At 38.5% G+C, this 26,931-nt stretch overlaps 1 protein-coding gene across 1 annotated transcript in view; it reads right to left on the bottom strand.

Moving 5' to 3' along the window:
• Window positions 1-24,242, bottom strand: part of LOC149152884 (protein DAMAGED DNA-BINDING 2-like) — a 156,284-nt gene extending 132,042 nt beyond the window's left edge. The window contains exon 1 of the mRNA XM_089440683.1: window positions 23,427-24,242. Coding sequence (XP_089296809.1) covers window positions 23,427-23,672 — 246 coding nt within the window. The 5' untranslated portion in view covers window positions 23,673-24,242. The remainder of the gene's footprint in view (window positions 1-23,426) is intronic.
• Between the last annotated feature and the right edge of the window lie 2,689 nt (window positions 24,243-26,931).

Raw genomic sequence — 26,931 nt, 5'->3', positions numbered from 1 at the left:
TATTTTTGAATTTATGCCCACACGTGTGTAAATTGTCAAGGTCGGCCACATCATCATGTAGGCTCATGAAGCCCAAGAGACATGTCACTTCACCCTCAACGATTTGTATAAATAAGAGAGACCTCCAACCTCATTTGGCATCTCACACACATTCTTCTCTCTCCTCATCTGATTGGTTCGTACAACTATTGGGCAACTCTTCATCTCACACGTGTGGTTAGAAAGGAGGACAAATTTCTTCACAGATTACAAGGCCGAAATTTCAGAGTTGTTGCAAGGTTTGACCAGCATTGACTAGGCACTTTGACTCATCCTTTGACTGTGATTTTTGTAGGAAAAAATCATTTTTGGTAGCTCATACTGTTTAGCACAAAAACGAAGAATTTATGGGCACTTTGACCAGCATTGACCGCAATCCTGTTTGATCGTAGAGTTGACTTTAGGTTGACCGAGTTTAACTACTATTTGGATGACTGTTTTGGGTCGAGTTTGACCAGCAAAAGAGGTTGAGTTTCTCTCTCCTTTGACCGAGTTGTTTTGGAGAAGTTTGACCCGACTTTGGTTGTTGTTGACTTTTTGGTTAGGGCTGATTTGACTATTGTTGACCTAGGACAAAATTGCAGGACTGTTTTGGACAGTGATTTGGAAAGCCAATTTTGACTTTGACTTTTGTATTATTGTACTCTCTCTACTGAACATTTGCATAATAATAAGAAGAATTGATCAAAGGGTTTTCCCCATCTTGGGGGTTTTCCCTAGCATCCGCCAAATCTGGTGTCCTCTTGTCTTGGCTTGTCTTCTGCATTTTATTATTCATGTTCTATCTACAGTTACTGTCAATCTGATTTATGGTTAATGCGATTGCTATTGGAAATTGCCATTGGGTTGCTAAAGGGCATTGAAGTAATTGTGCTAAGCATAGAACATATCATTGTTAACTAAAATTAACATGGTATCAGAGCCCAGGTGAAGACAAAGCCCAAGCAAGAGAGAGAAAAGCAATCACTAAGAGAGATCTATTGGACAAATATCAATGGCTTCTACATCCTACTTCAAGACTAAGGACAAGCTCAAAGATAAATCTGACTATCATGCATGGAAGATGACTTTGGACCTGATTTTGGTGGAACATGAAGTATTGGACTCTGAGCAGGGAAAAGTGGTGGAGCCCCGTTCAAATGCACCGGCTGCTGCTAAGACGAAGTATAGAAAAAGTGAGGTCAAAGCAAAGAAAATTTTGATCGACTCTATTTAAAAGCATTTGGTTGACTATATTTCTGATTTGGGAACTTCTAAGGAGATATATGATACGCTGGTTGGGATGTTCAAAATAAACAATGCAAACAGATCCTTTTTCTCAAAAACAAGTTGAAGGATATCAAGATGGATAAAGGGGAGTCTATTCAATCCTACTTCATGAGAATAATGCAAATCAAGAATGACTTGTTATCTATTGGAGAAGTTATTTCTCACAGGGAGCTCTCGCTTATTGCTCTTGGAAGTTTTCCAAGACCATGGGATGTATTTGTCGCCACCATTCTCAACAATGACAGGATACCTGGTTTCGATGAGTTATTGGCTAGAAGCACTCAAGAGGAGACTTGGATGATGGAAAGAGACAAGCATTCAAATGGAAATGATCCTACTACTTTCTCCACTTATGCAAAGAGGAAGACTAATGCTAACGGGATCAAAGATTCAAGAAGGGATTCAAAGAAGGAAGAAAAGGAAGGTGCTACAATTGCAACAGGTTTGGCCACTATGTTAGAGAGTGTCCTCACAAGAAGAATTCTCCAAGGGAAAATGACAACAACAATTTCAAAGGCAATGGCAATCAAGGGAACAACAAGTTCAACAACAAAGGAAAGAGGAGTGCTCCCGCTACTTGAAATGGAAATGGTCAACCTCCCAAAAGATCAAGAAATACTAGGTATGATGAAGGTAATGTTGTAGAAAAACAAGATGAAAATTATCTTATCTCTGCTCTATCCACTGCCTCTCCTCTAGATACTTTGGAACATTAGCTGATTGATAGTGGAGCCTCAAGGCACTTCACTGGGTAGAAGGAGGCCCTCTCAAATTTAGTTGAAAAGAAGACTAATTTGAAGATCATACTTGGAGATAATGCCACCTACCCCGTGAAAGGTATAGGTGCTATAACTCTTCACTTAAATCAGGTCAAACCATTCATCTACAAGAAGTATTGTATGTGCCCGATTTGTAGAAGAACCCAGTGACTATTTTTGCGATGGAAGATAAAGGCTTCAAGGTAGCATTCATTGATGGAAAGGTACGTATTTGGCAAAGAAACCCTAAAGATGCATTTACTCTTGGATTTAGGGTTGATGGTCTCTATCAAGTTGGAGGAAGTCCATTGGGAGCTTTGGCAAGCAATACTTCTCTTCAATTTGAGCTATGGCACTGGAGGTTCGCCCACTTACATTACAAAGCCTTACCTGGGGTAAGGAAGATGGTCACAGGTATGCCCGAGTTCAATATGAACCATGAAGGTGTTTGTCAAGGTTGTGCAGCTGGGAAACTTACAAAGGGACCATTCCCTTCTAGTGAAAGCAAGACTATTGATATTCTTCAATTGGTCCATTCCGATCTATCTGGTATGTTGCCTGTAACATCATTGGGAGGATACCTATATTATGCAATCTTTGTGGATGACTTCTCACGCAAAACATGGATCTATTTCTTAAAGAAGAAGGATGAAGTGTTCAAATGGTTTCGTTCTTTCAAAGCCTTGGTGGAAAATCAAACAAGGAAGAAGATCAAGATATTGAGGACCGACAATGGAACCGAATATGAATCAAATGAATTCAATAACTTTTGCAGAAAGGCTGGCATTAAGAGGAAGACAATTGTTCCATACACTCCTGAGCAAAATGGCGTTGTCGAAAGGAAAAATCGAACTATCATGGAAGCCACCTATGCCATGCTCCATGATCAAGATCTATTGAAGTTCTTATGGGGAGAAGTTACCAACACTGCCATGTATGTTCAAAATAGGAGCCCGCATCAAGCATTGGATTTCAAGACACCCGAGGAGGTCTTCACTGGTAAGAAACTTGATGTTTCTCATTTTAGAATATTTGGTTGTCCCATGTACTTTCATGTGCCTAAAGAGAAAAGGAACAAGTTGGAAGCTTCTGGGAAGAAGGGTATATTCGTTGGCTACAATGAAAATTCGAAAGCATATAGAATCTATGTGCCTGGTCAAAGAGATGTGGAAGTAAGTTGTGATGTCACCTTTGATGAAGATACTACCCTTGGGAAAGCCAGAGATCTCCCTATCACAAGGAAGGACAATGATGATGTTACCGAAAAACAAGATGAACCTCTAACAGAGGAGCTTATGCTCGATGTTAATGATCCAATGGATCCTATTGATCCACCTCTTAGTCATCCCTCTACCTTAAGGAAACAAACACTATGGCTCAAAGATACTCTCGAAGATGCTGAAAGACATACTGCTCCAAGAGGGACATTTCGTGAAAGTAAGAAGCCGAACAAGTACCAAGGATATTTGGCTGCTATGAGTACTATTGTTCAAGCTAAACCATGCACATTCGAAGAAGCCGTAAAGCACCAAGTATGGAAGGATGCGATGAATGAGGAATATGAATCAATCATGAAGAATGATGTATGGGACGTGGTGCCTAGACCCAAGGACAAGTCTGTGGTCACCTCTAAATGGCTTTACAAAATCAAACATGGAGTTGATGGGAGTGTTGAAAAATATAAGGTCAAGTTCATTGCTCGAGGCTTCTCTCAAAAGGAAGGAGTGGACTATGACGAGATATTTGCACCGGTTGCCCAATATACCACTATCCGATCTATTATTGCTCTCGTTGCCACTCAAGGATGGATCCTACATCAAATGGACATCAAGACTGCTTTCTTGCGTGGCTCACTTAAGGAGGAAGTCTACTTAGACATAGAACAACCTCAAGGGTTCCAAGTACAAGATCGAAGGACACATATATGCAAGTTGAAGAAAGCCCTCATGGGTTGAAGCAAGCCCCTAGGGCTTGGTATGAGAGGATTGACAGTTATCTTATAAAGTTGGAATTTACGAGGAGCTATGTTGATCCAAACCTATACTCCACAGTTGAAAAGGACATGCCTCTCATTTTGGTCCTTTATGTTGATGATCTCTTTCTGACAGGTGTCGACCCTCTCATTTATCAATGCAAGAGGGAGTTGACTTCCAAGATCGAGATGAAGGACCTAGGACTAATGCACTACTTCCTAGGCCTGGAGGTCTAGCAAAAGCCAAGCGAGATTTTCCTTTCTCAAGAAAATACATTATGAAGCTACTAGAGGGATGTGGGACGGTGGATTGCAAATTTGTGTCTACTCCGATGGAACTCAACTTCAAGAAGCTATGTGAAAGTGTTGTTGGGCCCGAATTGGCAAACCCTTCCAAATATCGACAACTTGTGGGGGCACTGATGTTCTTGGTAAATTCCCGACAAGACATATGCTTCGTTGTGAATACGTTGAGTCAATTTATGGTGAGCCTCATCATATACCTTGGATTGCTGCTAAGAATCTCTTGAGATATCTCTGTGGCACAATCAACTATGGGCTGAGATACACTGTCGGGAATTTGATGCTACATGGATATACTGATGCTGACTGGGTTAGCAGTGCGGTGGAGCGAAAGAGCACTTATGAATGTTGCTTCTCATTAGGGTCTACTTCAATTTCTTGGATGAGCAAGGAGCAAAAATCGGTTGCTCTAAGCACCGACGAGGCCGAGTATATTGCTACTAGTATGGCTTGTTGTGAAGTTATTTTTTTGAGGAAGCTCTTAAGTGAGTTATTTGAGCACATGTTGGATACCACCATGATCTATTGTGACAACCAAAGTGGGATTCGCCTTTCAGAGAATCTCGTGTTCCACAACCACTCCAAGCACATTGATATCAGGAACCACTTTATCCAAGATATGGTACAACGGGGAGCAATAAGGCTCCAACACATCAAAACAGATGAGCATGTTGCAGACATCCTCACAAAGCCCTTAGGGAAGGTCAAATTCTTAGCCTTTCGAGAGAGACTTCGATGTTGAGAAATCTAAGGGCTTGAGATGTTAATGATTTCTCTATTATGATAACTGCTTGTGAAGTAATTTCAAGCTTTAAATAATTCAAAACCATGAACTTTTATATGTTAGTGATTATTAACTTCATCAACCAACTACCATGCATAATAAACAAAAGAACAATAACACAAGATATAGGCAGTAGCCAGGGCAAAACCTCTCCAAACCTGAGAGGAAAACCCACGGTAATTCTTCTTATAGTTTCTTCTCTTGACAAAATTTCCAAGACCAATACAAAGACCCTTGAGACCAAGTGACTCCAAGATCAAGGCTAGAATCCCTTCTTACTGTTGTCCTCTTCACTTGCTGCAATATGGATCAGATCTGCTACTACACATGGATGATCTGGCTACCTTCTCCCTTCTCTTCCTCCTCCAAGCTTTCCCTTACTCAAGATAGTCCGCTAGCCTAATGGATCTTCTTAACGCTACCCTTGAACAAGATGATCTACCTTTTTGAGATCACTGCTCACAAACCCTAACAGTAGGTCTGAAACTAATACATTTCTTCACGTGTGAGTGATCTCTTGGCCTAGAAGTCTTCTCCTTCCTTCGCTAGGCTAGTAGCCTTCTTCTTGGTATCCAACCGAATTCTTTAGACTTCACATTAGCCCTAATCATGAGGACTTCATGGACTGCAACTCAATCCTAGTTATGAACAGCACCTTCGCACGTGTGGAGGGTTTGGGGCTCTCCTAGCCCTCCTAAGCCTTCGCTCTACCAGCCAGACTTCCTCGCATAAATCTGCCTCCAAAATAGACCCAAAACCGAAATGTTTCCTTGGTGATGAGGGCAAATTGAACGATGCCCTAACTTCGCATGTGTGGCAGACTTTTGTAGCTATGGAAAGGCTTCTCTGCGGTCATGAACAGACTTCTACTGTGGCTGCGTTTCCTCGCTCTCTTGGACAGACTTCTTCGCTTGGAATGAGACCCAATAGACTTTGTGATATAGGAGATGAACCCAAGTCAAGTTGTGTGTCCGAATTGGTATGAGGGGAGGCCTATTTATAGTGTATGAGGCCTTCTTATCAAGCCGACATGACCTGTTCCTTAGCCGACTTGATCATCTATTATAAATATAATATATATGCCGAAAATATATTATTTCTTTTGCATTCGTTTGGAGGGATCATTTAGTAGCTCTTTTGATCTTGCCTTTGAAGGAGTTTTTGCCACATGATTCTAACCTTGATCTTGGAGTCATACTTGTACATTTCAAGTGTAAACATTAATGACACAACCTATCACCTAGAGCTCATAATGAGAGCTACAAAGATAAATACATTTTTTATCATGAAACCCATGATTCAAGTTTACATAATATTTTGCTAGATACTGATTACATCATATGCTTTGGAATGTGACATTATGAAGACCAAACCTAGTTACACTTTCTTCAACATTGGAGTCATGGAAGGACCCTCCCATGAGGGTCTCGCTTGAGTTGGACATTGAGCTTTGAGAGCTCCTAGGGGCTTGCTTGAGTTGGACATTGAGCTTTGAGAGCTCCTAGGGGCTTAGTGTACTTCTTGGAGCTATGAGCGACCATAGGGTGAGTTATTCACCTTCCCCTATAGGTGCGTTGTGTACAGGGTGAGTGGTTCACATTCCCCTATAGGTGTGTTGTGTACAAGGTGAGCGGTTCACCTTCCCCTGTGATACTGCATGATGGTTGACATGTGTAGGGTGAGTGGTTCACCTTCCCCTAAGATTGATGACACATGTGTGTAGGGTGAGTGGTTCACCTTCCCCTACAATTGATGATATATGCATAGGATGAGTGGTTGGTAAAAGTGGATAGGGACCATAGCACTATAGATGGATGCATCGTGAACTGTTGTACTTCCTATGTCTAGGATGCATGGTGTTCAACAACTTGATCTGGGATCAAGTCTGATTGAGGTTCTACCCCTGGACTGACTTTTGTCAGTGGAGAGTGGTAAGGTCTTGTGACTCACTCTCGATCAATTCTTCTTCATTATCTATATCAGTGTTCAGCAGAGTTGAGACGAGATACAGGGATGGTACATGACGACAAGATGGCATGATGGATTGGCAGGTGGAATTCTCTCTAGTTGAGAGGGAGTGTTGAATTGGCAACTAGGGCCAAATTCCACTCTGGACAACTCATTTGATGGAGATGATGATTGCATTGAATTCCTCTTTTCGAGAGGACCAAAATCAACCTAAAGATCATCAAATTTGGACAAGCATAAATGTGTTTTTGAATTTATGCCCACACATGTGCAAATTGTCAAGGTCAACGACATCATCATGTAGGCTCATGAAACCCAAGAGACATGTCATTGCACCCTCAATGATTTATAAAAATAAGAGAGACCTCCAACCTCATTTGGCATCTCACTCACACACATTCTTCTCTCTCCTCATCTGATTGGTTCGTACAGCTATTGGGTAGCTCTTCATCTCACACGTGTGGCTAGAAAGGAGGACGAAATTCTAGGCAGATTATAGGGCCAAAATTTTAGAGTTGTTGTAGGGTTTGACCAACATTGACCAAGCACTTTGATTGTGATTTTTGTGGGAAAATTTCGTTTTTGGCAGGCCATAATGTTTGCCACAAAAACTGAGAATTTATGGGCACTTTGACTAGCATTGATCACAATCTTGTTTGACCACAGAGTTGACTTCAAGTTGACCAAGTTTGACTATTGTTTGGATGATTGTTTTGGGCTGACTTTAACCAACAAAAGAGGTTGAGTTTCTCTCTCCTTTGACCAAACTATTTTGGAGAAGTTTGACCAAACTTTGACTGCTATTGCCTTTCTAGTTAGGGTTGATTTCACTGTTGTTGACCTAGGACATAATTGCAACACTGTTTTGGACAGTGATTTGGCAAGTTAATTTTGACTTTGACTTTTGTATTATTGCTCTCTCTCTCTCTCTCTCAGTTGAACATTTGACATAATAATAAGAAGAATTGATCAAAGGGTTTTTCCCTGGCATCTGCCAAATCTGGTGTCCTCCTGTCTTGTCTTGTCTTCTGCATTTTATTATTCATGTTCTATCTACAGTTATTGTCAATGTGATTTATGGTTAATGTGATTGCTATTGGAAATCTAAATTGGAAATTGTCATTACGCTGCTAAAGGACATTGAAGTAATTGTGCTAAGCTTAGAACAATTGGCCTGCCTGCTTCCTCTAAACTAGGAGGTCTTCCAATCATCAAGCACGATGTCAATACAGTTTCTCTCTCTGAAACAAAAATAATTGATCCTAGGAGAATCATCTTGCCACAAACTTTGCTTTGTTCTCCCAATGCTTCCATCAACTACCAAAGCCTTGGCAGCGTTCAAGATGTAACTGCAACCCTCATTAGGAGGTCATGGAAGAAACGATTATAACCCAACAAAAGAAACAAGGGCAAGAGGCTAACTAATAGTAAAACAATAATAATAAAGGAAGATGTTAACTAATAGGCTCACTCCCTCTTGATATTTGCCTTCTTGCAGAATTCACTGAAATCCATCTACAAACTCATAATCCTTGTTCTCATCTTCAGCGTGTTGCTTTTCTTTCTTTCCTTGCTTGAGCTAGGATTTCTTCTTTCAGCGGAAACATCAATCTAGATCTAGCTCTATGGTTTTATCCACAAACCCTAAGGCTTTCTTATCCATGCCTTCTAGGCTGCTATGGTTTACAAACCCTAGGACTTCCAAATACAAACTTTTTCATGAGCTAATTGGAATATGTTTCTTTATAGGTGAAAACCCCTTTCTCCTCCAATTCAATCTATAACATCAAGGACCAAGCAATGGCACCCTAGCACCAGCAACATATCTCAACCAATACAATCATAACCTCAACAGTACAATACCAGTAGCATATGCAAGGCATCTTTTGCATACTTGACAAGGGCCTCTGCAATAGTCATATTCATCCATAAATGAACACATGTTCTCATCAGCATTCATATTGTTGTTGTGGGCATCAATTGATGGTTCTCAAATCATAGTGAAATCTGACAGAGATTTGATGCCACACTTCAATCTTGACCACTCACAGCCTTGACATAACTTCAAGAATACAACCTAGTCAAATGAATCATAAGACTTTTGGCCACTGATTTTGCCCTGCAAGAAGGTAATATTGATGGCCCTGCAACTAAGTCAATAGGTATTGTTCTAGGGTTTCACAAACCCTTAATCAAGTCTTATCCTTCAGGTCTTCTAGGGTTTTACAAAACCCTAAGTCTAATAGCTCTTCCAAGAATGAGAGAGCCTTTCATCACAGCTCCCTTTGGCTCTTTCAAACGGTATATACAAGACATACTTGTCAAGGACCACATTTCCACAATCTTCTTTCAGGTCTTATCTTGCCTTATACAAGATTTAACACAATTCTTTGAAGTTGCCCAAACAAGCCTACATGTGAGTTCTCATTTGAGCTTAAACTTGGCCCTGTAACTCAAATTTCTAGAGTTTGTTTACCCTTATGTTATTAGTCACTCAAGGAATGCTTCATCTCGGTTAAGCTATCAATATTAATCCAAGCAAATATAGCTTATATTATGCTTCTTTAGCACTATAAAGAAACAACACTTTCCAACTTCCACAAAGATTGAATGCAGACATTGGCTCACAAAAGTTGCAATCATACTCAACAACTTCTCATTTTACTATGCAAGCATAACATTGCAGCCATGCAACCTTAGCAAAATTTTGTCTTACACTACCTTAGTTCTATTATTGAATCGGCCTTTAGATAAATCTAAAAAATCCTTCGAAATGCCCAACAAATATCCCACCAAAAATTTTGGCTCGTGTTTCTTTAGACTTCAGATGTGTCTAAGTGAGGACAGATTCCAAGTCACATACTCAAGGCAGACTTACATATGCATATCAAGTAAACTTTATAAGGTATGTAGGAGCCATGTATTATGAAATTTCTCAAGGATCCAGAGTCAATATAGGGGAATAAATTATCTTAATCTAAGAGCTAAGACTTTGAGACTTTCTTCAAGTTCCTTTTGGATCTCGCCTCCTCACCTTCCATAGAGAAATAGTCAATTTGTTGAATAACTTCATTCATGGGGCTCCTACGTCAAACCAGCGTTTGGCCCTTCCTTCTTTGTCCTTCATTATGGTTCCTTCATGAGATAAGATCTTTGGCTTGTCTTCGTAAGATTAGGCTTCCTTTTGCTCACTGAAATAGAGGATCTCGACCACATCTAGGCTCGAGGCCTCCTTCACCAATTTTGTCCACAACACAGGGCTTATGCGGTCCTCATTTCTCTTCTGACATGAGGCCTTTCAGCCCTCCTACACTTAAGGTTGAAGCCATTCAATATGTGACTAGGGCTAAGGCTATTTGGCCCTAATCTAGGGCAATCAATCTCAAATACAATAGTCAAATAGGTTGGCTTCTTCAAGGCTACTCTTTCACCATAGTTGAGTTTTCATGATTTTCTAGATTGATAATTACTTCCAATGATTTCCTAATTAATCCTCCTATTGTCATATTCATCATTAAGCAATACATAGAAAATCTCAACTGTAAAACAATAATGACAATAAAATCATGAAGAGACAGCCAAACAAAAGAGACAAAAAAATTTACCCTGGAAAAAACCCAGCAACCTTAGAGAAATTGTCCAATTCAACAAGATATACAATCTGATTTTCCAGTCAATATCGGTCAAACTGACCTCAGAAACAAATGAGTCAAACCTAGTCAAACATACCAAGATTTTGGCCTTCCTATTGCTGCTTCAGAAATTCGGTCAACCTTGGTCAGCAAGGTTGAATTTCGCCCTCTTGCACTTGCCTCAGAAACCCTAGTCAACTACAGTCAAAAATTCAGTCAAGTTGACTACTTGGAACTTGGTCAAACTGCTAGTCAACACGAGTCAAAGAGTCTGGTCAAACTTCACTCGTTGATCTCCTCTCTTCTTCTAGTCAACGTGAGTCAAATATTTTGGTCAAACTTCACTCGTTGGTCTCCTCTCTTCTTCGTACATGTGAACAAAAACTCAAAAGTTATGATGTGATCCGAATTTTCTTGCTCCAAATGATGAGGTTGAATGGCAATATATAGTAATTTGATGAGCCCAAACAGGGGTGTCTCTCAACTAGGCAAACTTGGCTTTTGGAGGCAATTTTGAAAATTCAAAATTTAAATTTTATTTCTTTTATTTTTGGAGCAGACTTGAATTCAATTTTATATTTTTCATTTCTTTCAATTTTTGTGGGCTAATGCAATTTAAAAATACCAACCACAGCTACAAAATTCAACAGGGGATCCATTAATCTACTATTGAATGTCTCTTGGGTGGAAAGAGCAACATGAAGAAGCGACAACGAATAATTAAATTAGAATGTGACCATGGAGAAAAATAAGAAAATTTTACAAAGTCACTTTATATTATTATCAAGGTGGAAAAGGTAAAAGAAAAGGATACCCATGGTATTCGGATAATCCATAGTATTCTGATAATCATTGTCAATAAAAGGAAGATCAAAACACACTCTCAGCATGTATTGGATAATTGTGATATTAATTTGGGAGGCTCTCAAAGCTTTGTGTAAGAGTGTGAAACCCTCATGGAGATTAGTTTCAACAGTGAGACATCCACATTAGCTAATCAAGATTAGTTTTGGTGGTGAAACTATCCACCCTAGCAGATCAAGAGGAGAAATCATCCAAATTCCTTACAAGTGCTCAAGTGGAGAAATTTTAATTGCAAGAGATCACAAGAGTTGAAGGAGAATTGCTTCATCATTGCAACAACTCTCATTCTCTTGGTGTTGAATTAATATTGGGAGGCCAAATTCATTTAAATGTCGAATATAATTTGAAATGGTCGAATTTAGCAAAAGGGGCCAAGTTTATTTGTAGAAGCCAAGTATATTTCATGGGGCCGAATTTATTTTGCTAGGCCAAATTTCACTTGTTGGTCTAAATCTATTTTGTTGAGTTGAATTTCTCTTGTTAGGCTGAATTTATCTTATTGGGCAGAATTTCTCTTACTGGATTGAATTTCTCTTGTTGGGCCAAATTTATTTGTTGCGAGGCTGAGTTATTGCAACCACTGAATTTATTTATGGAGAGGCCAAGTTATTGCAGTAGCTAAATTTATTTGAGGAGAGGTAGAGTTATTGTAGTAGCTAAATTTATTTTTGGAGACATCAAGTTATTGCAACAGTTGAATTTACTTGTGGAGAGGCCGAGTTATTACAGCAATTGAGTTTATTTGTTGAGACGTGTTATTCCAGCTACTGATTAAATTTGTGAAGGCCGATTTTATTCTGGGAGGCCGAATTGTCTGGAGGGTCGAACTCATTATGGAGGCTAAGTTTAACTTGTGGAGTCTACATTCTTCCTAGGGAGGCAATTTTTCTCTTGGGGCAGCATTAGTGAATTTCTAGAGCTATTTATTTAAAAAAAAATCTTCAACCAATAGGGACAATTGCAAGAGCAATTCATAGGTTCGAAATTTTGTATCAATGAAGAGATTGGCATGTATTTTCATGCCCCAAACTTAATAAATAAATTAGTTGAGTTATTGTTCTTCATGTACTGAGTAAGGGTTTCTTATTTAAATGCATGCAGAATGTTTGAATAAAAATATCTCTACCATAAAAGGTTTCTTCTTTGCATACAAAGTATTTGAAGAAATGTTTTCATGCAAAGTGTTTGTAAAAATGTATGAAAGAGAATTTTAAGAATTGTTGCAATATTTATTGGAATATTTTGGTTGGGGACATTACAAAGAGAGCCGCTACCCCTCATTTGCCTCACACCTCTCTCATTGAGCAGTTGTAAGCATTTGTGAGTGCTAGCCAATGTAACCCTATAGCACATGCTTCTACTAGTACTACTATGGTAATCACACATGTCCCTAAGAAGTCCAAGGAGCCCAAGCTAGACACTAATGCCAAGGATCCCATTAACGAGTTTGATGATTAATCATTTATCTCGTTGATCAATGATATGTAACAAGCTACTAGCTTGTAGCATGTTATCTTTAACATACACTATATGCCATTTAGAGCCTCAATGATTATTGTTTTGTTTCATGTATGTATTGCACTCAATGCCACTTTGATATAATCACCCTTATATGATACATGAGTAGACTTTGCATATTTTGTCTCACATAATTTGGAATCTTTAAAATATTTTTTCACTAGAATTTTAATATTTTATGTATTTTTAGTAAATCGAGTCATAAAATTCAAATCAATCCAAGTTAGTTCCAAGTACAATTCAAAGTCTAAGTTGACCATCAATTAAATTCAAATCCAGACACAAGTTACATTGCTTCCATGACACTTTCCCACCCTTGAGAAACCACATCTAAACCAAAAAAAAGACTCTACTGCCCTCTTCCAATACAAGTGATAAAGGCCAAATTTCAACTTTTAAAGGATCTATATTGCCCTACTCCATTACAAGCTCCAATAGACCCCATTTATGTTAAACAAAATCCTAATTGATTCCCATGTGATCAGTAAACGAGGGACTTATAGCCTACTCACTTCACCAACATGAATCCTCAAATTAAAGTTTCAATCTCTATTCTATTTATGGTTGCAAGGCTTGTCCCTTTGCAAACTCTACAGTGGATTTAATGGTTGGCTCCTTTCTTTGTGTAACATGCACACAAGACCTAGGGTACGAGGTGATAACCAAATGTATCTTGTTGTCCAGTATGTCAATCAAGGCTCTAGATGTGTCATTGTCGACTTTGTATGTTAGCATTACAACATCCCCAATATTCACTCCCATGACTATTGTTGTGAAATAAAAAAGCATGTGATTTCACATCTAAGAAATTGTATATGGAAAACAACTTCCTTGGTTCCTGTTGACACCTAAAGAATATGTAAAGAATAGATGTCCATCTAATGCTATTAGAAACAAAACTCCTTATGAAATGTGGTAAGGGCACATTCCTTACGTAAAGCATCTCAGGGTCTTTGGTTCCACATGTTATGCCTTGATACCAAAGGTACATAGAAACAAACTTGGTGCAAGAAGTCATAAGTGTATCTTCCTAGGGTATTCAAACACCTCCAAAGCATATCGTCTCTATGATGAAGTCAATAAAAAGTTTGTTGTATCTAGAGATGTAATCTTTCTTGAATCATCCAAAACTGACAATGTTGTTGAGTGGCAACTTGATCGCTTGGATAGATTCGCAAATGCAAAATCATTTCAAGAATTTGATAATCAGATTCCACATCTTGAAGGGGGGATTCCTATACTAGATCAACCTGTGGAATCTTCTTCTGAAGCACTCTCTCCCCCGCATGAAACTCCAACAACGGATGATACTTTGAGTGATGTGATTGACAGAATTGGGAGACTCAATCTTGATTCAGTCCCAACTCAATCAACGGAGCAGCCTGGACCATCTCAGAAAGGTCCCCCAAAGTGGCTGACAAAGACACTTGAAAGTGTTCATCCTGATGAGGTTGGAAAGACAGGAACTAGAAATTCAACCCGACAAAATGGAGGTGATGTAGATGACTCTGATTCACCTATTGATATGGATGTTTCTTATGATTGTGAATTGAATTTGTCTACAGATTTTGAACCAACTTCCTTCAAAGAAGCTGCTTCCCATGATGAATGGAAAGAAGCAATGCAAAAGGAGTATGATGCTTTGATAAAGAATGGCACTTGGAAGCTAGTTGATCCTCCATTAGGAACCAAACCAATTGGTTGCAAGTGGGTCTACAAGAACAAGTATAAAACTGATGGCTCACTTGACAAGCACAAGGCTAGGCATGTCGCAAAAGGTTTTGCACAGAAGGAAGGGGTCGATTATGAGGAGACTTTTGCCCCCACAGCAAAATGGGCTACCATCCAGACACTCTTTGCCCTAGCAACTCAAAACAGTTGGAAAGTCCATCAAATGGATGTAAAAACTGCTTTCTTGAATGGAGATCTAAAAGAGAATGTTTTTATGTCCCAACCTGAAGGATTTGTTGTGAAAAGACATGAACATAAAGTATGCAAACTTGTGAAATCCTTGTATGGCCACAAACAAGCACCACGAGCCTGGTACGAAAAACTAACTGAGCATCTTCTGAAACTCAATTTCAAACATTATGATCTTGATGATGCAACTTTGTTTGTCAAGAAAGTTGGCAAAATAGTTGTATATATTGTGGTATATGTAGATGATCTTTTGATGACAGGGAACAATGAGAGCTACATTGCATCCATAAAGAAGGAATTGAGGAAAGGTTTTGAAATGACTGATTTGGGCTATGTTCATTACTATCTTGGTATTGAAGTAACTCAACATCCGAAGTCCATATTTCTTTCTCAAAAGAAGTACATTAGAGATCTGTTGAGCAGGTTTGGCATGACTGAATGCAATCCTCTGACTACTCCAATGGAACAAAACTTAAAGCTCACATCCATTGAAGGAAAAGAATTTGAGGATGCAACAAAGTATAGATAGCTTGTAGGAAGTCTCAACTACTTGACTACTACCAAACCAGACATTTCGTTTGATGTTGGAATCCTCTCCAGGTTTATGCAAAAGCCTTGTGAGGGACATTAGTCTACTGCAAAAAGAGTTCTAAAGTACTTGAAGGGAACTCAAGACTTTGGACTCAAGTATACACAGGTGGGCAACTTCAGCTTGATTGGATACTCTGATTCAAACTTCGATGAAGACAAAGAAACTGGAGTATCTCCTTCGAGTTATGCTATGAGTCTTGGATCGGGAGCTGTCTCCTGGAGATCACGCAAACAATCAGTTCCAGCAGATTCCACAACAGAGGCAAAATATGTAGCAGCAGCTGAGGCAACAAAAGAAATTGTATGGCTCAGGAAAATTCTGGAAGATTTGCAGGTAAAACAAGTACAATCGACTCCACTCATGATTGACAATACATCAGCAATAAAGTTGGCCAAGAACCCAAAGTTCCATGATCAAATGAAGCACGTCAACATAAAATATCATCTGATTCGACATCATGTTGAGGCCAAAACAATCCATCTTCGCCATTGTTCCACTAATGAGCAGATTGCAGACATCTTCACCAAAGCACTTGGAAGATAAAAGCTTAAAAGATTCAGAATGATGCTTGGACTCACCAACATCCCTTCAGATTAAGGGGGGAATGTTGACACCTAATCATAGTGATTGGGTGAACAACTGTAATTAGTTTAAATAAATAATAGAGGAAATGGAGAGTCATCGGGAGATGAACTAAACAGTCACTCCCTCTTGTATATAATAATGAAGAACCTAAATGAATAATACAATTACATTTGAGGAGTTACCTCCTAGCCTGATAGTTCCTAGCTGGCACACGCTTAGTGCTCAATATTCACAAGCTAGCACATGAGGAGACTCCTACAAATACTCAAGATTTAAATATATAACAAATAAAATAAAAAATACACTAGCCAGCAATATGCAAGAGGCGCTATGTTGCCACCCAACGTGCAAAGAGAGAAAGGATGTCCTACCCAAAGAATTAATTCAACATACCCAATGCAATTAACCAAGCAAAGATGAAATTCAACTAGTTGATTGGAGTCAACTAAGGCTATAACATAAGTCGACCAAGTGAGTGGAAGTCAACCAAGCTAAAGAAAATTGACTAGGGTAAATCCAATCAACCAATAGTAAGATGGATTCAACCAACAATAGCATTGGGTTGATCAACTAGAGTCAAACGATCAAGAGAAATGGAGAATCGACTAGCCAAAGTCAAACAATTCGACCTGAGTGGAACAATTAGACTAGCTAAAGTAGAAAAATTGCATGGGTAAAAGCAAACGCCCCAATAATTAGGGATTCAACTCAATGGTAATAAAATCATCCAAAGTAAGAAGAAGTCAACTAATTACAAGTTGACCAAACAAAGAATTTGAACATTCAACAAATAATTTAAATGCCCCAAGGAAAGAGAAATGAACTATGAATGGCCCGTACTACCACAATGCAAACTCTAAGTGAGAGAGAAAATGTCCAACAAAACAAATTGACTCCAAAAGGCGGAATTACATCATTACACTAGAGTAAGGAAGAAAATATCATAGAAATTAAGAAATCGACTTCTCTTACAGTGGGTTCAAATCACGCATGTTTTTGGTTAACTTCTTGTGGTGAAACAATTGTTCCTACAAGGGTATTGCTTCCCTTGATTTCTAGACAATTTTTCTTGAAAATTTAGCCAAGATGAAACCTTCATCAAGCACCCAAATAAAACCATCAAGGCATACAACCAAAAAGAAGAGAACTAACACCCAAGTGATTGCCCAAGGGTCAAAGTGGAAGGACGAGTTGCTATAGCAAGGCCGGTAATGGAAACTCAACTCAATGTTCACAACGACCTTTTTTTCTATATCCATTGATCTCAAGGCTCTATTTAATGGATGGAGATCATCAAAGTATTGTTGGTTTTCATAGAAAATGAAAATAGGAGAACAATTCTTTTGAGTGTTGCTAGCATAAATACAGTAGATAACATTACATTTCAATCGAGAATTTAACTATAAGGAGCATATTAACACAACGAAGAGCACCATAAATCCATCTTGGCATTTATAATTTAATACAATCATAGGAACATTCAACATTGTAACCATCAACAAAACCAAGTGAAGCATTTCACACACATAGGTAACTTCACACTATGGAGAAATCCAAACAAAAGATGTAATGTTTACCCTCGAAAGCCAAATGGGAAAGCCAGCGTTGTATGGGGTTCAGTGTTTTCATTTCGACAATATTTGGTACAATGCTTTCATGGCATTCTATCCCTCTTCTCTCCTTAATTTTTTTTTTCCTTGACCTTCTCTCTTTTTTTTTCTTTTCATTTAGTTATATTTCCTCTCACAATCATTTTTTTTATCTTATTCAACTTTACAATTACATTGTTTTACATAGTTTACTTAACTTTGGTTAATTGCCAGCTTGTCTTACAAGTAATGAGTCACCCATTCATAGGTTCGAACCAATTTCGGATCACACCTACCCATTGAGATACTTTTTGGTCTCCAAAAGTTCAAAGGAAACCAATCTATATCAATGTAATTTTGTTTACTCCTCTAGAATGTGGCTCTGATACGAGCTCCTAGCTACATCTCTAACTCTAGCTCTGGCTTTAGCTACTCACTCTAGTCCTTCGTTCTAGTTCTTGCTCACTTGTTCCCATAATGCAAAAGTTTGCTCATTGACTCCCAACTCTAAGCAATCTCCAAATCCAAATGAATCAACATCCATTCCCATCTCCATTGCAACCTCAAAGATAGTACATCCAGGCAACCAATGAAGATAGGTCGAACATTAGTCTTCTTGTGCATTGTGACCTCAGCAAACTTTACCATCACATATTAGTCCATCAGAGGGAATTGCAACCTACCTTCTCTTATTGGCATCAGTTGCTTCCCAGCAAGGGAGCAACTCTCTAGTGTTTGCACATGCTTGCAAGAACTCCCCCCACAAAGCATTGACCACGTGCGTCAATCTTTGGCACATCTTCAAGAAGGAAAATTTCTTTTGGAATTTTGTAGGTAGCAAATAGAATGTGGATACCATCATTGTTGAAATCCACCCCTTTACCTATTTGATGGTGATGCTAACCTCCAACGTTACTATCTCTCCTTCAAGCCTGGACAACTTGTTCTCCTTGAAATGGAGATGCAATCAACTCTCTATCTCTATTAGGCTTCAGTTCCCACACTCTCCTCTTAGTTATGCAGTTTTTGGAGTGAAGCACTGGGTGAAGTCGCCAACACTTTGCTTCCAATGTCCACTCAACTTACAGTGGTGGCAAAAGTTCATGTTGTTGTTGCGAGGATTTCCTAACATACTCCTCTTAATGTGCTTCTGAGTTTGTTATTGGATTGGAGAGGTATTCTTACCATTCCTCCTCTGAAGACAATATGTCTTGTGGCATGTGGTTTGCTTCTCCCAACAAGATGCCACCTAATGGCCTTTCTTCCTACGTATTGAACATGTCGTTTCATGCCAACAACTCATAACGCTATGGCGTTTCTTCTCACAATAATGATAAACAAGAGATGCATTGTTTGTTGAAGACCTCTTGGTCTTTTGCTTCGTCTTGCCCTAGATGCTTGGCTTGTTGTTTCTTGAGTGATGGTGCAATTTGGGTCCTCAAGTTCTTCTCATCATTGCTCATCTTCAGTTTCCCACAATAAGGCTGAGATGGTAGTGGGCTCATCTTCAGTTTCCCACAAGAAGGCTGAGATGGTAGTGGGCTACTACCTTCATGTATTGTTGCTCTTATTTTTTATAAGCAGGCCAACTCTGGCATGTTTTCAACTTTCACAAAAATGGTCTTCGAGGTCATGGGTTTGTCCATTATGCCATCAAAGCCTAGGCCTTTATGCTTGACCCATGGTGTGGCTACAATAGGGCTCAAGATGACTTGCCTTGCCAGCCTAGCCCTTGTCCACCGTAGCCCATTTGCCCTAAGAGTTTCAAGCAAACACCCCTAGCATGCTTTTCAAAATCACCAATATGCTCCTGAGGGAAAAGTAACAAAGATGAGCTTACCAATGTGGCTTTGGTCATCGTGATGGCTTGGATAGTAGCATTGGAAGGTTAACTTGCTCATTGAAGCTCTTGGACAGCTAGTTGGAGCCTTACCAAGGCCTCCTCCTTCTCTACCAACTTTGCAACTATGCCATCCTCTAAGTGAGCCTGTCCTCTTGCTAATTATCCAACCAAATGACCTTCTCTACGAGGTGTACAAGCTGTTTTCTATGTTTGTCCCAATATGACGTGACTACAATGGGGGAGTCTCAACACTCCTCAAATTGCTTCTTGAGCAATACCAACAATATGGCAAAAGCCTCAACATTTTGCTCCATCTCTACCATCCTCTTGTTGAACATCTAGACCTGCACCTTCAAGTGTTCATTCTCTTCTCAAAGTTCGCATTGTTGATCCTTAAGTCCTCTATCTTCTCTTTGCTTGCTTTACCCATGTTGAGGTCAATACTATTTTGTTCAAAGTTCTAGCAACTGTCACAATCAAGGATGCAACTGCATTGACACAATCTTATTTGTAAACAAGGGACTTATAGCCCACTCACTTCAGCAACATAGATGCTCAAATTAAATAAGTTTTGATCTTTGTTCTCCTGATGGTTGCAAGGCCTATCCTTTATGTAACCTTTACACTAGATTGAACGGTTAGCTCCTTTCTTTGTGTAACCTACACAGAAGACTCAGTGAGCAATGCGATAACCAAATGTATCATGTTGTCGAATTGTCAATCAAGTCTCTAACTTTGTTGTTGTGAACTTTGTATGTTATCAACTTTGGATCAACACTACAACATCCCCAATATTCACTCCTTAGGATATTGCTATGAAACAAAAAACATATGCGTTCAAACCTAACAAATTGTTTATGGAAAACAAAGTTTGTGGCTCCTAGTTGGCACACAATTAACACCCAATACTCTCACGCTGGAACATGAGAAGACTCCTATGAATGCTTAAGATTAAAAAAAAACAATACTCTAGCCAACAATATGCTAGAGGTAGTATGTTGCCAGCCAACATGGAAAATGAGAGGATGTCCTTACCAAAGAATTGACTCAACGTATCCCAGTGCAATTAACCAAGTAAATATAAAAGTCAACCAAATGACTAGAGTCGACTAAGGTTGCAACATAAGTCAACCAAGTATGCGGAAGTCAACCATGCTAATGAAAATCAACTAGGGAAAATCCAATCAACTCAGTAAGATTGATTCGCCCAACAAGAGCACAGGATTGATCAACTAGTGTCAATCACTCAAGAAAAAGTGAGAATCAATTAGCTAGAGTGGAACATTGGCTAGAAAGAGAACAATTTGACCTGAAGAGAAAGGAGCAACCCAATCCAAGTGTCTACATCCTATATTGCCTCTAAACAGTTGTGTGGTTAATAACAAACGCCACAGCAATTAGGGAGACAACTCAATGGTAATAAAATTGTCCAGAGTAAAATGAAGTTAGCCAGCTACAAGGTAAGTTGACCAAACAATGAATTTGAACACTCGACAAATAATTTAAATGCCCAAGGAGAGAGAAAGGGACTATGTACAGCATACAACTTGTACTACCACCATACGAACTCTGCGTGAAAGGGAAAATGTGTAGCAAAGGGAATTGGCTCCAAATAGTGGAATTGCACTCCAGTGAAGAAGTAACCCACAACAATTAAGAAATCAACTACTCCTACAGTAGATTCAATTTACACATGCTTTTGGTTGATTGCTTTTGGTGAATCGTCTGCTCCTTCAGGGCTATCGCCTCACTTAACTTCTTGTCAATTTCTCTTGAAAATTGGGTAGAGATGAAACCTTCATCAAGTGCGCAAACAACACTATCAAAGCATATGGCCCGAGAGAAGAGGTCTAACACCCAAGTGGTTGCCCAACAATCCAAGTGGAAGGATGAGTTGTTAATATAGTGAGGTCATAATGGAAACTCAACTCAATGTTTGCAACAACTTTCTTTTTATACCCATTGATCTTAAGGCTCCATTAGATGGATGAAGATCATCATAGCATTGTTGGATTTCATTGAAAATGAATGGGCAAAAAATCTTTTGAGTGTTGCTAGCATAAATACAATAGATAACTTCACATTTCAATCTAGAATTCAACTACAGGGAGCAAACTAAACATAATGAAGAGCACCATAAATCCATCTATGTATTTAATACAACCATATAAACATTCAACATTGTAACCATCAACGAAGCTAATTCACACACATGGGTAACTTCACATTATAGATAAATCCAAAAAAAATACAATGTTTAACAGTATCAATGTTGAAAATATCAGTATCAGCAAAATATCAGCGAGGGTCTTGAAAACATCTTATCAGCAATATCGGAGAAAATATCGGAAAATATCAGCAAACATAACAAAAGCAAAAAACAAAAAAACCAAATTTATTTTTTCAGATTTTTAAACATAGCCGATATTTTCAAAATATGGTGATATTTAGCCAATATTTTGAAAATATCGTGATATTTTACCGATATTTTCAAATATCACCGATATATCAGGCGATATTACTAACTTTAACCCAAAAACCAAATGAGAAAACCATCTTTGAATGGTGCTCATTGTTTACATTTCAGCAATTTTGGTACAATGCTCTCATGGCATTTTATCCATCTTCTCTCCTTGCCCAAAAGCCCTCTTTTAGAATGAAATTCATAATAGAAATAGGGAAAGCTGAGTGGTAGCGGGAAATGCCAACACCTGTGCCCCTTCAATTCCCTTTCCTCAGCCTTCTATCTTTTTCTTTTCTTTTCATTTAGTTCCTTTTCCTCTCATAATCATTTTTGGGGGGACTTATTTAACTTTACAATTGCTTTACACAACTTGCCTAATTTTGGTTAATTGCCGACTTGACTTGCATATGCCATATACTGAGTCTTACACATTCATAGGTCTGGATCCATTTTGGACAACCATAATAACACTTTCCCATCATGGGGAAACCGCATCTAAACTAAATAGGAACCTATACTGCCCTACTCTATTACATGCTATATAAGGCCCCATTTCTCTCAAGCAAAGAACTAATTAACTCCCATGACACTTGGTCACAGCAAACCACATTTATACTAAATAAGGAACCATATTGCCCTACTCCATTACAAGCTATGAGAGGCCCCGTTTTTCTCGCACTAATGAACAAATTGACTCCCATCAGATTCGGTGATCACCATCTGGAAACCCCATTTAACCTAAATAAGGAGCTACACTGCCTTACTCTAATCACATGTTATAGAGGACTCTGTTCCTCTCAAACTAAGGATTAAATTGATTTCCATAGCATTCATAACCATTATTGAAAAATCGATGAAGAAATTTTAAGCATCTCCATTTATTGTGTATTTAAATTTTTTGATAAGTACTGCTAATTCTAAAAATATGGTATTTTTTAAAAATATTCAAATGCGAAAAAAAATTATATAATTGATTAAAAATAACATTTTTTATAGAACGATTTTAACTGTAACCAAATTATTAAAATAATATCACTTATCAAACCAAAAAAACCCCCAAAAAATAACTAAATGACTAAAATTTACCCTTAAAATTTTCACTTGAAACCACGGAAGAACCGATACTGCCCTGCCCAACTCAATACAGGCTATAAAAGGGGGCCGTTTCTCTCAAACTAAGGACTAAATTGGAAATTCATAACCCAGCTGACCTGTTTGCTCACAATTACTTAAGCCTGCAATTGCAGTAATACTCGAGGAAAAGAAAATTTAAATGTAAATTGCAAGCTCCACAAAACAAATGGAGGCAGAATAGACCATGCATACCTTACAAACTTGCTTAAGGCTGATAGTTATGGGCTTTCTCTTCCTCTTTTTTATGTCAAATCCATCTTCTTCATGACCATTGGCAACTTCTTCTTCTTCCTCCTCGTCTGACTTAGCTTCATCAACCTGATCTGCTTCTTCAACAACATCTTCTTCTTCTTCCCCTGATGAGCTCCCTTCTCCTTCAGTGTCTGTATCTTGTTCAATAACAACTTTTGGGAAATTTCTTCTCGGCCGGCTCGACATGATTCATGTATTAAGATCGCCAAAAAATAATATTTGTGCGTTGTATAGAGCTTATATGCTATTGAACAAATTTCTCCCCCAGGCTTCCTATACCTCCCCTACAGATGGGCAGCCAATGGATGAATGCAGGTATTCCAGAAGGGTGTAGCTGCACCAACTTCGAAACCCTGGGCCGACAGTACGGAATGAATTAGTGGCGTTTGCTGCCTCCTTTTTAGTGGTTTACAAGTGCCAACGCTGTTTCACCTGTACCACAAGAAAATGGAGGCGGTGGCGTTGTAATTTATAGAGTTTTATTGGAGACCTCCGGGAAAACATACATTTTCTGTCAGGTTTATGTTTGCTCGAGGGTTTAGATCCCCGCGTTGATTGACATGGCTAACGAATACTCCCGCCATTTTTGGCATTAAATGAATCGCATTGTGGGTTCCGACTTCCCTTGAAATTGTCTCGCCATTGGATATCACAAATCCTTCACATGCGCGAAAAGTAAATTCAAGATCGTGTTGTGTCACCCACGCCACCAAACTAATTGGTTTCAGTATGAAGTTCGTAAAATAATTAGCTTTACGGAGGAACTTTGTTAAACTTTTGCGAAGATTTTGCGAAGATATATTGAGATGGGGGTACTAAAGGATCTTCATTTAGCAGCCAACAAAATGAACAACGTGGCATAAAATACGTTGAGAGAAAAAATAAACTTTTAGAGATTTAGAGAAACTTCATACGGAAAATAAAACCCACTTTTTATGGATTTGCTGACACATGTTTTCAAATATCATGGCTATACAAATGCTTTCAAATCTTTTTTTGAATACATGGATGCTTTGTCGGTATATCTTAGCATTCTTGTCACCCGTTCCTTCATGGACAAATTTGTAATCTACTTGTAATCGTTGTTGTAGAGAAACAAATGTTAATCAATTGTCCAAATGGAATAATATAGATTTTAGTGAACAATCCACAATCCTATTAATATTTACTCAAGTTGAGGAAATGCTTATTTGTCTAAATGGAATAATATAGATTTTAGTGAACAATCCACAATCTTATTAATATTTATTCAAGTTGAGGAAATGTTCATTGCTCGAGTTAGCATATCTTGCAAGTGAGACATAGTTGAGGTGGATAATACAAATGTAGTGGTCGTAATACACAAGGGCTTCACTAGAGGAGCAATACCATACCACGTGCATTCATATTGGGGGATATATATTGAGGAAAAAATGACATAGTATATTGGGGGATATATAGGGGATAAAGGGCTTTTATATTGACAAGTATAAAAGATGGAGCCTAATGTTAATGAAAAAATATAAAGGGGTATAAAAAATGTTAATGAAAAAATGGATACCTACAATATCTAGTGAAAGTAGGGGTCTTTTAGATTGGGAAGGTGTATTGGGTTTGTATTGGTAGGGGGTTCAATAATGTGATTTTTAGAGGTATTTTCCATTATGTAGTCAAATTAAGGGTATTGTTTAGTATACCATGAATGCACGTGATATGTCAGAGATTCATTGAGTGAAACCCTTGTGCCATACTATCAGTTTCCCGCTACAAATTGTTTATATAGCAACTTGCCTTGCATGTCGTCTTTCAGATCTTAACATCTTGGTTGTCAAGAGAACTTGAGGAAAGAATAAATGTTATGATTGTTATGTGAGAAAATGTCATGTCATCAATCCATTTCTATACGAGATGCAACATGACAAATATTACAATGATGTCCAAATAGATCCAAAAACTCACTTGCATCTCTTCCAGACGCTTGCACCAATGTTTCCTTTCGCCTCAACTCTATCTTTGTAGAAACTTGCAATTCTTCCACCGCAAAATACCACAGATATAACACACCATGTTGTTGGCCATGGGGAGCAACCAATGTCTTCCTTTGCATTTAGATTGCCTAATACATAATGAGAAATGGAAAAAATAAAAGCATTTGTTCATACTATAAACAGTGCTCCACCAGAGATGACTACCTAGCCAACAATTGGCCTATCACTAATCAATAAGTACAACACATAAGGTTTATTTGACACGGCGTTTCCACTTTATTCCCAACTAGGGAAGCCCTTCCTCACCAACCACACATGAAGAACATCCTACTTGATAGCTATGTGGTACACTTAATGAGATACCATGACAACGGATTCGATAGCCATCCTTGATTCAGATATTACCTCTATAATTTGATTATGTGCCATCAAAGTCAAGCAACAACTACAATTTTGTGAAGTGAAGGCAAGAGCATAATACACCAACCACAATTGAAGAGTTGAACTCCCATCTTAGAGAAGTACCTACAGACAAGATACTAGAACATGTCATGCATTATGGAGCACAACTTCACGAGGCTAGAGCATATTGGACCGTATGAAGGACTAAACTAATAGAAATAGTCACGCAACTTCAATACTTGACAGTTTTTTCACTCTCAGTGCAATAGACACAAAATTGTTGGACTTGCATTAAGTTATGCACAAGGGAAACTAGTTAACCCAATGCTTTGTCGGCAATGGCATACCCATAATATCATTAGCCACCCCCACATTGTAGTTGCATATGTGTACAAAATGTTTTCAATCTTCCATGAAGAGATACTGGAAAGAGATATGTATGTTGTAAACTACTAATATAGGTACATAGTCTATAAGACTTTAGACTACCTCTACTTAACCTCAAAAATATATCATTTCCACTATTCATCTCACATTTCTTTTGTAGGTATGATGGCAACATAGAGGATCTACATATATACCTAGTTTCCTATGGCTTGTTGATGTTCCACACATGGAAACAATGAATTGGGAAACCCAAATAACTATGTTACATCCTGAAATCCTAGAAAAAACCATAATGTACACATGGCTATGCATCAATCCATAGAAGATGACCCTTTATTGCTAGATACACAAGAGACATTTACGTCCAACACATTTGAGGACTATGAACAACTCTTAAATTGAGTTGAAAGACATATAAAGTGCATTGAGAAATCATGTCTACACAAAAAAGGGGCTACCTTTGAATGTAGTTATAAGTTCCCTTGGAAGGTGCAAATGGAATTGTCATTATACATTGATGAAACAAACCAAAATACATGTCAACTAACACACAATGATGAGAACCTTAACATCCATAATCTAAGATGCTCCAAACATGGCAAGCAAATGTTGATTGTGAACCCGTGCTCTCTTGTCATGCAGTTTTGAAATACATTGCCAAATATGCCTCCAAAGCATAGAAGAGATCT

Source organism: Pinus tabuliformis, chromosome 9, assembly GCF_031772625.1.
Source record: "Pinus tabuliformis cultivar Carrire ecotype Pingquan chromosome 9, CPIR1, whole genome shotgun sequence".
In the NCBI taxonomy this organism is placed as follows: domain Eukaryota; kingdom Viridiplantae; phylum Streptophyta; class Pinopsida; order Pinales; family Pinaceae; genus Pinus; species Pinus tabuliformis.
Note: the sequence above shows the minus strand (reverse complement) of the source record. Positions and strands in the feature narration are given on the sequence as shown.